This window comes from Pteronotus mesoamericanus, unplaced genomic scaffold (genome assembly GCF_021234165.1).
Source record: "Pteronotus mesoamericanus isolate MK-2021 breed Mesoamerican mustached bat unplaced genomic scaffold, CSHL_Meso_final scaffold_21, whole genome shotgun sequence".
NCBI classification, from domain to species: domain Eukaryota; kingdom Metazoa; phylum Chordata; class Mammalia; order Chiroptera; family Mormoopidae; genus Pteronotus; species Pteronotus mesoamericanus.
Window position 1 is genome coordinate 31,467,489 of NW_026555310.1, and position 12,936 is coordinate 31,480,424.

Consider the following 12,936-nt stretch of genomic DNA (forward strand, 5'->3'; position numbering starts at 1 on the left):
TTTTGGTCTGAGCAACTAAACAGATGGAATTGTCCTACAGTGATGTAGAAGATTATAAAGAGCTTGTATAGGAAGAAACTTTGGAAGTTTGATTTGGAAATACGAATTTTGTGCTGCCTGTTAGAAATTCAAGTGAAGATGTTAAGTAAGGACTTGGATATATGAGACTTGAGGTAGGGAAATAGGTCTGGGATAAAGATATACATTTGAAAGACAAAACCATATGAATGGTATTTAAAGTCCCATGACAGGATGAGATCACCAAGGTACTGAGTATAAGTAGAAAAGAGGTTTGAAAACTAAGCTTTGGTACACCTTTATGTATACAGGGGAAAAGGAAGAACCAGCAAGGAGACTGAGAGCAGACCACCAAGTTAATAGGAGCAACACCAGAACAACGTAATTTAATGACAAGAGGAGATCTAATTAAAAATTTACAGGGTTTTTTTTTATCCTACCCATGACCATTTCTTTACCTCTCAGGTCTCTCGACTATAATTTCGACATACAAATAAATATTTCCTGGCCAATAAAAGTTTGTTAAATCGCTAAAAATATAGACATATATATGTATATATAATCAACAAGTAACAGTTACTTATCAAATGGGTTTAGTAGGTAGATTGAAACAATGTAAAAAAGAAATAGAATAAAGAGACTCTGTTGTATGCTGATGGATGAAAACTAGACTTAGGTTGGTGAGAATGATGTAGGACATACAGATGTCAAATTATAATGTTGCACACCTGAAACTAATATAACATTATAAACCAATGTTACCTCAATAAAAAAAAGAAATTTTAAAAGAATTTTTAAAAAAGATTATGACTTGCCGAACACTCAGATGGTGGTTAACATTTTTTAGCAAAAAGTGTTTTTTAGTTAATTTGTATACACTGTATTTTAGACATACTGCTATTGCATACTTAACAGGCAACACTGGAGCAAATGTAACTTTTATGTGCATGGGAAAGCCAAAAAAATGGTGTAACTTGTGTTATTGCAGTATTTGTTTCATTATAATGGCCTGGGATGGAATCTGCAGTATCTCCAAGGTATGCCTGTAAAATCTAAAATAAAGGTTTCATCCGAATCACATTTGCAACACACCCCTCCTCCACCCAATGCGGCAAACTAACCGAAGGTCTCCGGCAGCTTCTGAAGCATTCTCAACTTATTCAAATTGCTTTCCTGGGCAAAGAATGTAGTAAATCTGCCTTCTAGCTTCCACCCCCTCCCTCTTGACCTTTCCACTCTGGAGGCTCTTACACTAGACACAGGGCGACACGGGTCAGGGGGATGAGGTGAATTTGTCCCAGTCTTTCTTGCAAAGAACCCCGTCAGCAAAGAACAAAGCTCAGGTACCTGCTGTTTAGAGAGCTGCGAGGAAAGGAAGCATGGTGGCTTTGACTGCTCTCATTTACCAAACTGCTAAAGGAGAGCCAGGAAGTCAAGTGATCCCCCTTATTTATTTTTCTCCCAGTTTTATTGAGATGTAAATTGACATATAACATTATATTAAAGTTTACAACATAAAAATCTAACATATGTACATGTCAACACAAGATTACCATAATTAGTTTAGTTTAATGTCCATCGCCTCACATTCCTTTTTGTAAAGAAATCTTATTCCGTTTTTTTTAATTGATTTTTTTTTAGAGAGAATGCAAGAGAGGAAGGGGGAAGAGAGAAACATTAATTTGTTGTTTTTCCATTCATTTATGCATTCACTGATTGCTTCTTGTATGTGCCCTGACTGGGGATGGAACCCTTGCCCTTGGTGTATCAGATGATGCTCTAACCAACTGAGCTACCTGGCCAGGGCTCACACCTTGCTTCTAATGAGACAGAGACCATCTGCCTGAAGCACAAAGTCTTTCCACGTATGCTTTCTTTGACTCTCCTATTCCAGACCCTTGCTCTCCAGAATGATGCTCTGCAAAGACAAAGAAAAGGTGACATAAAATTCCACCCCCTTGTTTGGACCGGGCAATGTTCCTACGTTCACAAGTTGATGTCTTTGCATTGTGAACAAAAACCAGCGTGCAGGGCTGCAAAGCCAGCAGTTCTAGGTGGAGACCCAAGTAGCAGAGTGCATGGGGAGGATTAGCCAAGAGTTGTATCTTAGAAAAATATATGATAGGGATTTGCTAAGAGTTTACTTTCAGGGAGGAGAGATTGAAAAATGAGAGAAAATCTTAAGTTTCTTGAATGTTGAATTTGGAAATGGGGAGGAAAATTGAAAACTGTAGACTGTTATCTTTGTCATAAATATGTTAGTGCTGGAACCCAACTTTAAAAACTATTCCTTTGGAAGACATACCAAAAAAAGAACAGTGTGAGAATGGAGTAGGGTTGAAGGACATGACTGAATTGCCAGGCTAGAGAAGAAAAAACTAATTAAAGAAAGAGTCAGAGAAGGGCAGGAAAAAAAGCCAAAAAATTATGAGTGCTTGGGAAAGAGGGATAGACAGGAAGACAAACCATTGACTCCAAACGGAACTTATCACAAATACTTTGGCAAGTCCTTTATAGGAATATCATTTGTCTAGAGGATGTTCTTCTCTAACTCCCCTCTTTCAGTTGGGTTGGTCAGTACATTTCATTATTTTACATCTAGTAATGTCCCAGGTAAAATTAAAAGGTTGTGCTTTCACTCTATCATGTTTCCCACTGGATTAAAATAAAATCCTGACAAAAAGTAATTTCAAACTTGAAGGTCATGGGCATAGGATTCTGATAGAATTTCTATTAACAGTCACTGTTTGTAGGTCACTGTTGTGTCAAATAGTGCCCTTATCCCTTTATTTTTTTTAATCCTTACAACAATACAGAGGAGGTATTTTGTCCCTATTTACAGATGAGAGAACAGACTTTTTACAGTGGTTGGATCAAGATTCTATTCAGTAACATGTGTAAACAGATTAAACATCTTCCATAGTAATGGTATGTGCATAATTACTAATACAACACCCAAGCATTTTAGGTTAGCAGATCACAGCTCCTTTCCTCTGGACTTTCTGGAAAACAAGACAGCAGTCGCCTTGGAAAGACTAGCCTGTCTTTCTGAAAGCTAAACAAGAAGCAACTTCAGTGGAAGCTGCAAACAAGTACTATTTTTAACATCAATTGAAGCCTTTGCAACACTCAAGGTGTTTTATTGCAACCTCAGGGTGAATCAAAGAGGTAGGTGAAGGAAGTTGAAATTTCTGCGTAACTAGCCTGATTACTAGGGGTCTAGAAATCAAGAAAGTAATTTTCCTAGGCCAGTTTCATTCACCTGACATAGCCTCAGGAACTGCAAGTATACCTTTGATTTCAAAAGGTAGAAAAGTGATGAATCTGGAAGTATTTCATTAGTGGGCTTATGTGGTCTGTGGTCCCAGTTTTCTCATTCCCCACCCAGTCTGGGTTATTCCGCAGCTACCTTTTGCATTACAATGGCCTTGGGGAGACTGGCAGACGGGATTAACTGAGAATTCCCAAGGGTGTGTGTGGGTGTGGGGCTGCCAGGAGGGGCGGGTCTAAATTTGGCTGAGCCTCCCTTATAAATCTAGAGCTTCCAAAATTTCCACCTTTTCCCAGATTGGGCTGGTTGGCTCTGGTTACTGCAAAGGTGACTCACTTCATTCGGTCTTTTTGATACTTTTACATCTGGAGACTTCGCAAAGCTTTTCTGTCTTACCATTTACCTCTTGAAGTGTTTTTTCTCTCCTTCAACTCAACAAGATGAGTGTGGATTCGGCTTCTCCCCAAAGCCTGCCCTGCCCTGAAGCATCCAATTCTAGGGAACCTTCACCCGTGCCTGAGATTTACGAGCCTGAAGAAAACTATGCATCCTTGCAAATGTCATCTGCTGAGACACTCCACACTGAGACTGGTAAGAAAAAATTGAATCCTTGAAAGCCTGAGTTCCTTCAGGGAGAGAGGAAGAAGGAAAGGGGGAGTAAGGGTCATCCTTTACCCTCCTGAGCAATTACAGCCCGCTTAACAGAAGCATGTGTCATTATCTATTAATCGTTGTGACACCTCTCTTTCAATTGTAATTTACTGCACGTGCCCTTCCACCCACGTCCCAGGTGTCAGGAGTTGTGGACTGAGACTGGGGACATGGGGCTTGGCAGTTCACCGCATGCTTTTTTGTTGGAGAATTTATGTGTGTAGACACTGTGGAAACAAATGTGTTGTGGTAAATAAGCTGATGTATGAATCAGGACACCGTGCCGGCACACAGTAACAGGAAACATTGCTAAGCCAGAAGTTGTAAATCACATCACAGCTTGCGGGGCTGGGGGGGCAGGGTGTCGGTGAAGAGCAGCACCTTTCTGGTCGTCTCTCCGGGAATGCCAGAAACGGCAGGGCTGATCACGTGAATCTCCCCTTGTTGAAATGTTTTACCTTTCCACAACAGTAGCAGTTGGCTTTTCCCTCACCCTCTGAATGAATGGGTATGTTCATGGAAAGCTCTATGAGCACATGCTATGTTCAAATCTCCTAAATCCCAAGGAAGTGTTCACTCCACTTTACGGTAGATAATTCCAGACGGTTTAATCTGCTGACCTTCAAAGTGGCTGGAGCTGGGAATGAAAATCCAGTTTGGCCTCAAAACCTATACTCGGGCACTTAAGCTTCTAGACAGCTGTGGGTGGGGGGGCGCTTGGGATACTTAAAAGCTGGCAAAACTTTTGGAAATCAATTTGTTAAAAATAAAAAAGTGAACCAACTTTTAGCCAAGAATGCCATTTTTAACATAATATAAAAATTAGCTTAAAAATTATGTTATTATTACAATTGTAAAACTTCAGTTGCGGAGGAGTTACAGCTATCTTTGAGTGTTAGATGGTAATGATACCCTGTTTCCCTAAATTTTGTGTTAATGGCCTTTGATGATTTCGAACATTGAAAAAACAGCGCTGGATTGTGAGAGAAATAGCAGGTGGGCATGTCCTCTGTAGCAAGCCAAGTGCAAGTTTGTATAGATGGTTAATTTTTAAAACATGCCCCACTTCTAGTCATTTGAAGGCTTTCTTTCTTAGATCAGTTTGCAAGAAGCACACGACTGAATTTTTGCCTTTTAAAGTTTGTGCTTTTATACCATGACTAGGAATTGGAGTTAAGAAGTGGGAATCCCTCAGTACAAGGAAAATCAAAGTGCCTACTAAATCTAGGTAATACAGGAAACTAATTTTTGGTTACAAAGTCAGTATGCGCAGGTCCTGTGCTAGAAACTGTTTATCTCTTACCTCGTTTAGTCAATACAAAGACTGAGTGAGGGAGGAATAATTTTGGAGATAAGGTCACGGGGCTAATAAAGTCTGGATTGAAACAGAAGCTTATCGAAATTCACATTTCATTTTAGTCCTGGTATTTAGGAATGGGCGGTAAGTAAACTGAATGTACCTGTACATCTAGGATTCCCAGAATCTGATCATCTGTTTATTTATTTATTTTTGGGGGAATAAATACCTTTGTTACATGAGCTAAGATAGGATGGAGGAGCATTTCTGTGCTGTTCAGGGCCTTGATTTTCCTCAGCTAGGACTCCAGCTCCCCGCCCTCCAGCGCAGCCATCTGCTCGGCCACACTGGCCTGCTCTCGAAGCGATGCACGCAAGAAGCTCGCTCCATTGGAATTGCTCCTCTAGAAAACTGCTGATTTTGGCAGTCTTCTGAATTATCTTTGATTGTTTTTTCTTTAAATTTTCTTCTCCTCAGGAGTCAGCTTGGCCTCCTTGCGGCCCAGGGACAGTGCCTGGTGGGATTTCCACTGTCTGTGCTGTGTGGTCAACGAGCACGATGCAGTTCTTTACTAGGGTCTTGGGACAGACTAGCTTGTTAGATGCATTGCAGACAAAATCAATAATCCTTCTTTTGCATGTACATCACTCCTAGTCCCAGGAGAAGCTGCCTCCCCGCGCGCGGACTGTGTATGCCGCGAGGCCAATTTGGGTGCTGGCCCAGAGCATCCCAGCTCAGAGTTTGGCTTCTTGTGGTGGGGCTTGCTCTTGCCCCAGGCTTGTGGCACTTGTGCCAGTTGTCCTGAGAAATGTCCATGGCTCAGTGCTGGCTGGAAAAAGCTGATTGTCAGTTTAAAAAATTATGTAGATAGTAAAATTACTAAAGGAAGTTATGAAGGGACACAGTACATGGGAGTCAAGTAATCCATTTTGACCTTGATGAACATTCAGGATATTGTCAGAGGTTTGAATCCCACTCCGTTCTCAGCAATATTAGCCATGTCCATTGTATGTAAAATGGTGACACCAGTACACTTACTGGATTGTACAAAGGTTGGCAAATTATTCAGGTTGCTTAAAAATGATCAGTTCCTACCAAGCCCTGAGGTTGTGAGGACTTTAAACTGCTTTTAAAATAAATTTGCATATTAATATTTAAAAAGCTTTAGAGAAAAGTGTCATTTTTATTCCCAACAGTCTCTCCTCTTCCTTCTTCCATGGACCTGCTTATTCAGAACAGCCCTGATTCTTCCACCAGTCCCAACTTAATGCTGCCCACTGCTGCAGAGGACAGTACAGCGAGGGAGGAAAAAGGTCAGGTCAAGAAACAGAAGATCAGAACCGTTTTCTCACAGACCCAGCTCTGTGTACTCAATGAGAGATTTCAGAGACAGAAATATCTCAGCCTCCAGCAGATGCAAGAACTTTCCAACATCCTGAATCTTAGCTACAAACAGGTAAGGTATTTTTTTTTGCTTTCTTTGCCATTAGGAATTTTTTTTTTAAAGAGGATTTGCATATAAACATTGCTAGCATCTTTCTGTGCACTTTGTTTTTATGTACCACCCACAAGTAATTTGATATGAAAATGGAATGTTTTTGTAACATGTTTCATAACCAGCTTTCTTTTCATTAAACAGTCTATTGTGTGACTGTCTTAAGTTGTTTTTAACAATTTTCCCTGTTGCACAAATAAAAATTGTGAAAATGTTTCTAATTTTGCCTTAACCAAAAGATGTATATACTCCCATCTTCCAGGTTAGGGGAGTCCCTAACCAAAACTCGTTCTCATTAAAGTAAAAATTGCATCTTTTGTTTTTATCTGTTTACATTTGATTACTAATGAGGTTAATCATTTTTCATACATTTCTCTTTTATTCTGTGTAAAAATGTTTATTTGTATGTGCTGGCATTTTATTCAGTAAAATATTTTACTGTTTTCTATCAGTGGTGCCATACTTAGAAAGTCCTCTATTCCATGACGTGTGTGTGTGTGTGTGTGTGTGTGTGTGTTCTGGTACTTCTGTAATCTCATTTTCTAATTTAAGTTTATAAATTATGTGGAATTTTAGTTTATTGCATCCTGCAATATAACTTGATAGTTTCTAATTGTCCTAGTTGTATATTTCATAATTCCTGAATTAAAATACCACCATTATCATGAAACTACTGTATTTTTCTGTGTATAAAGTGTTCCCATGTATAATGAGCATGAGCATGCACATTTTTGGCCCATACTTTCAGGGAAAAAAATCTTTCATTTTAATTTTTTTCAATTATTTATATCTAGGTACTTGGTTTTTTGTATTATAAAGGAATTTTAGCATTTCTTTTTTAATGTATTATGCTATAAGAAATTTTATGTAACAAATAAGTACAAAACACAAGAACAGATACAAGAAATTTGTTACAACAAAACTGATGATCATATTCCAGGGTTTTTGCATATGGATATCATATTGCTTTCTAGAGTTAGATACTTTAAAAAAAAAAGATTTTATTTATTTTTAGGGAAAGAAGGGAGGGAGGGAAACATCAATGTGTGGTTGCTTCTTGTGCACCCCCTGCTAGGGACATGGCCTGCAACCCAGGCATGTGCCCTGCCTGGGAACTGATCCGACGATGCTTTAGTTTGCAGGCGGGCACTCGGGCACCCGGGCACTCAATCCACTGAGCCACACCAGCCAGGGCATTTTCTAGAGTTATACTTTTAACACACAAACATAAGTAAAAGAATTAAAAACATTTATATAGCCATGGAATTAGTACTACCCATGTATAATGTGCATCCTTGTTTTTCCCTCAAATTTGGGCAAAAGTGCACATTATGCACTGCACAATAATGCTATGCAATGTGTTCATGGCGGGGAGCTTTTTATTGGAAACAGATAAAAGTTCACTGTGACTAATGGCATGGGTAAACCAAAGGAAGATGAATAGACATTTAAATGTGCACTCCCTGGTTGGTAGATTTGCAGTCTGTTTTTTTAAAAAGACTTTAGAAATTAGAATTTTGTTCCTGAGCTTTAGATAGTTGTAATTGCCAGGGGCAAAAATGTTAACAATATTCCGAGCCCTCGCACATCTGCATTACTACTATTTTATGTTTTCCTGTCACTTTTTTCCTGCAGATTAAGACCTGGTTCCAGAACCAGAGAATGAAATGTAAGAGGTGGCAGAAGTACAACTGGCCAAAGAATAGCAACCGTGTAGCTCAGGTAACGGGAAACATTTATTCTGCTCTTTCCTTACAGTGACGTTTCAGTTTTATCTATTGCTGAAGCATACTGCCCCAGTTACAGGCAACTGACTTTTCCTGTACCCTTTCAGTTAACCTGTCCTTCTCTTTCAGATGAGCTCAGCAACTACAGAGTACCTGGGCCTCTCATCCTATCATCACCAGGGATGTCTGGTGAATGCTTCTGGGAACCTTTCGATGTGGAGCAGCCAGACCTGCAGTAACCTATCTTGCGGCAACCATTCCTGGAACAGCCCATCTTGGAACTACCATTCCTGGAATAGTCAGACCTGGTGCCCCCAAACCTGGAATAACCAGGCTTGGAACAACCAGGCCTGGAACAATCAGTTCTATAGTTATGGAGAGGAATCCCTGCAGCCCCAAATCCAGTTCCAGCAAACTCCCATCAGTGATTTAGAGGCCACCTTGGAAACCACTGGGGAAACCTATGATGCAATATTGCAAACCCCTGTGTATTATAGTACCCAGCAGACCATGGATTTATTCCCAGATTACTCCATGAACATGCAGCCTGACTCCACGAACATATAGCCATGAACATCCAGTGTGACGATGGGTAATTACTCAGTCTCAATTTGGGCAGTGGCTGTATCTCTCCTAGGAATTTTTTTCCTCCTAGGATTTTTCTATGTGTCTCTGTCTTGAGATGCTGCTTCTCATTATGCCTATTATGCCAATTTGGAGGGGTGGGGGTTAGGTATGATGAGTCTTAATCAGAGATTTCTGTAGCCTTGCTGCTGTAGACATGTAAGATGTCTCTGGCTGTAGATAATTAAATATAATACTATTTAGAATCACTCTAGGGTGTAGAATCTGAACCTCAAGAATAGAAAGTAAAATACAAAGATTTTTCATAGAAGATTATCTGTGTTTTCTGGGACTGGGAGGCTTGTTAAAAACCTCAGTTCAGGTGAATGGTTAAGCTACAATATCCTTCACTGATTTCCTCTGCCCCTTTTACTGTTTTACTACAACCCCCAATTTATTACTCAAGTATTTGTAAAAGATGTTTTGTATTTTGCTGTATCGTGATACCAGTTTTGGCTGGTTGGTTTAGAAGTTTAAATACAAATAAATAAAACATCTATTTTCCCATTAGTTGGCTCTACCCTAATTTCACCCAGTGGTCTAATGAGTAAAAATCTGCCAAACCAAGGGTATTTACTGCATTTCTGATGTGGGAGAAAAATTAATTGACTTCTCTAGCCTCTGGAGAGATTGCTATCTTAGAAATGAGTAAAGAAAAAGTCACCAAGGATATGATAGATGACATTAGTTAAAACAAAATTTGTGGCTACTTTCAGTTAAAGAAGAGTGACACAGCTGGAGGGTTTGGAAAGTGACAAGCAGAGCTCTTGGGTTTGGAGAGGCAGCGGGGAGGGAAATACTAGAATGTAAGCCTGTAACACAGACCTTGTAGTGAAAGGTTCTGTGACTGCTCTTCATTGAGTGTAATTCTACCCTGTCAGAAATAGCTATGTTGAAATAAGCTTATTTTTGATCATTTTAAAAATAAAATGCTTTTGGTTTTTGACACTTAAATTTGTAGATCAACTACACAGCACAATTTAATGTGTCATTTTAATGTATGATTCAATAAGTTATTAATGTTAAGACTGAAAATAAAAATGGATCAGAGACCAATATATAAGTAAATACTAGGGCTAGTTTGAAATAGAATTTTCTTTTTTCAGGTAAGCTATGTTCTCACCTTAGAAGAAGCTGAGCAGCTGCCTCTAAATTATACTAATAACACCTTTTTTACTGTCCTTTTCCCATCCAGGCTTCTCCCACGTTTATTGGATTGAAAGCACTTTTCATTCATTACTCTGCTTTTTGCTCCATGGAAACCTCCAACTCTCTGAAGCATCAGAGATGCAGAGAATAACCAGAGCAGTTTTCTTGGTCATTTTCCTCACGGTTCGCCCCATTTTCCAATATTGCTCTATAATGTCATCTAATCCAATTATGTAGACATTTGACAGAGGAAAAGGAAGTCAGGGATAATTCATTTCTGCCTAGACTTAAGGACAACATGCTATTACTTTCAACTTTCAGAATTGAGTTTGTGCCAAGAATTGTAATACGAACAAAGTAGATAATTGTAACAACTTATTTTTAAAGATTTTATTATTTTTAGAGAAGGGAAGTGGGGGAGAAACATTAATGTGTGATTGCTTCTTGAGTGTACTCTACTAGACCTGGCCCACAACATAAGCATGTGTCCCAGTGGGGAATCAAACCGGCAACCCTTTGTTTGCAGGTTGGCACTCAATCCACTGAGCTACACCACCAGCTAGGGCAAGACAACATTTTATTGAATGATGAAAATAGTATATGAAATGCCATTCTCTAAGTCACCACTTTTTAGTCTTACTATTCAAAGACAGATTTGATTGTAACTTTGAAAAAAATTTAACTATTCCTACCTTTTTTACTTATATTTTGAATGAATGAGTGTAAGATTAAATTGAACTAGTCGGACTAAACTAGAGCTTTTTTCTTTTTAAAGAAAATTTGTCACATTTCTACAAAATGCTTGGTTCTAACCAAATGCACATAATAGACAAAAATTTTGAGGAAATACTAAATAGTGGACCAGAGCCTAGTAACCTGGGAAAAGAAACTATTACCATAAAATGACAGAGTCCAGGAAACTTCAGTTTAGCTTTGCAATACTGGCCCGTGTCATGAAACAGTTTTTTACGTTCTTGGTCACTGCTTGTGTTTTGTGTTAAGTTTGATTTAATAGACATCGGGAATAGGCAGGGAATGGCTAAGAACTAAGGAAGGTTTAATGTGGCACAATGGACAGGAGCACCTATTACCTTCAAAGCATGCTGGGTACATTAGAAGAGAAAGGGAAAAAAGATTGAAAAAGGGTGGAAAAACCTAAGGCAGAGGAGAGCAAACTTAATCATCAAGGAAGCAAAGAACTTTTTCAATTTATCTTTTTGTAAAATTGGACATTCTGATTGTAAAACTAAAAGAAACTTGCTATTAAAAACATTTAAGAAATACATACTCAAATGAATAGTAAAAACATCTATTCAATGATAAACACTTTCTACAGCTATTGTCTGTGGGTGGTTTGACATGTCAATTTTAATGGATATATGTGTACTTTGTTACAGGACTATACCATGTATTCTTTAATTGAAAAAAATTGATTTTAAAGAGAGAGATATCAGTTCCACTTATTTATGCAGTTCCTTGCATGTGCCTTGACGGGAGATTGAACCCGCAACCTTGGTGTGTCGGGATGAACCAACCGAGCAACCTGGCTGAGCTATACATTTTATTTTGAAAACTAATTTTTTCACTTAGCATGACATCTTCAACCTGTGCATGTCAGAATTTAGAAATATATTTATTTGAAAGGATCATAAAAATTGATAATTACTTACAAAAACAGTAAGATTCCCTATTTTTTTCCTAAGTTTATTAGGCAAGGTTGAGATGGTTTCTTTCTCAAATGTTCTCTACCAAAGCATTTCTCCCTTTTTTAAAAAAAGATTTTATTTTTAGGGAGAGAAAAAATCACTAAAAATACTTAAGATCATTACAGTTAACTTTAACATCACTGTTGATGTCTTTCCAGACATTTTATGTATACAAATGACATAAACAGAAATAAGACACACTTCTCCCTATTCAAATATGGAATTAATGTCATGCATTTTGTTCTGCAGCCTGCTTTTTCTACTTCAGAAAATATCAGAAGTATCTTTCCATATCAGTATGTTTAGATCTGACTCATTGTTAATATAGTATATATTACAGATGTACTACAATTTGAGCTGCTTCTGTTTTGGTTATTTGCCACCACAAATTACGTTGTGACTAACATTTTGTCATTCTAAACATGTTAAGACAGATGTTTTAAAATATGGAAAAAATATTTTCATAAGCAATAGAAATTGAACTTCATATCTGAAATCGCACAATATTTTTGGACTGGCCATTCCTTTCGTTTCTTGCAGATTTCATAGTTAAATGAGAATTCGTTAAAGCACTATTAGATAATAGTGATTAAAAAACAAATCATAGTCTATATGTTTTTAAAAACTTAAAAATGTATAGTTAGTACCTAAGAAGGTAAAAGATTGCTCTTTGAGAATTAAGCTAATAAATATTAGAGCCAATTCACCATCTGTGTAAGGATGTCACCACAAAAGCTGGAAGAGGCTGCCAAAAAACTAGGAGAGCCCGGGCTGGGGAGCTCAGTTTGTTAGAACAGTGTCTCAAAACACCGAGCTTGTGGGTTTGAGCTCCAGCCAGGGCACATAAAAAATCAACCAGTGAGTGCATAAATAAATGGAACAAAAAAGGTGATGTCTCCTTTCTCACTAAAATCAGTAAGTGAAAAAGTTTTTTAAGCTTTCAAAAAATTAAGAGCGGTAAAAACCCAATTTAAAGGTTTTCAAGGGGAGGAGGGTGG

At 38.2% G+C, this 12,936-nt stretch overlaps 1 protein-coding gene across 1 annotated transcript; it reads left to right on the forward strand.

The window, feature by feature from the left end:
• Positions 1 to 3,729: 3,729 nt before the first annotated feature.
• On the forward strand, positions 3,730 to 9,026 carry NANOG (Nanog homeobox). The gene is made up of 4 exons (XM_054590961.1): positions 3,730 to 3,880; positions 6,434 to 6,693; positions 8,368 to 8,454; positions 8,589 to 9,026. Exons 1-4 carry the CDS (start codon positions 3,730 to 3,732, stop codon positions 9,024 to 9,026), a joined length of 936 nt encoding a protein of 311 aa, XP_054446936.1.
• The last annotated feature ends 3,910 nt before the right edge of the window (positions 9,027 to 12,936 follow it).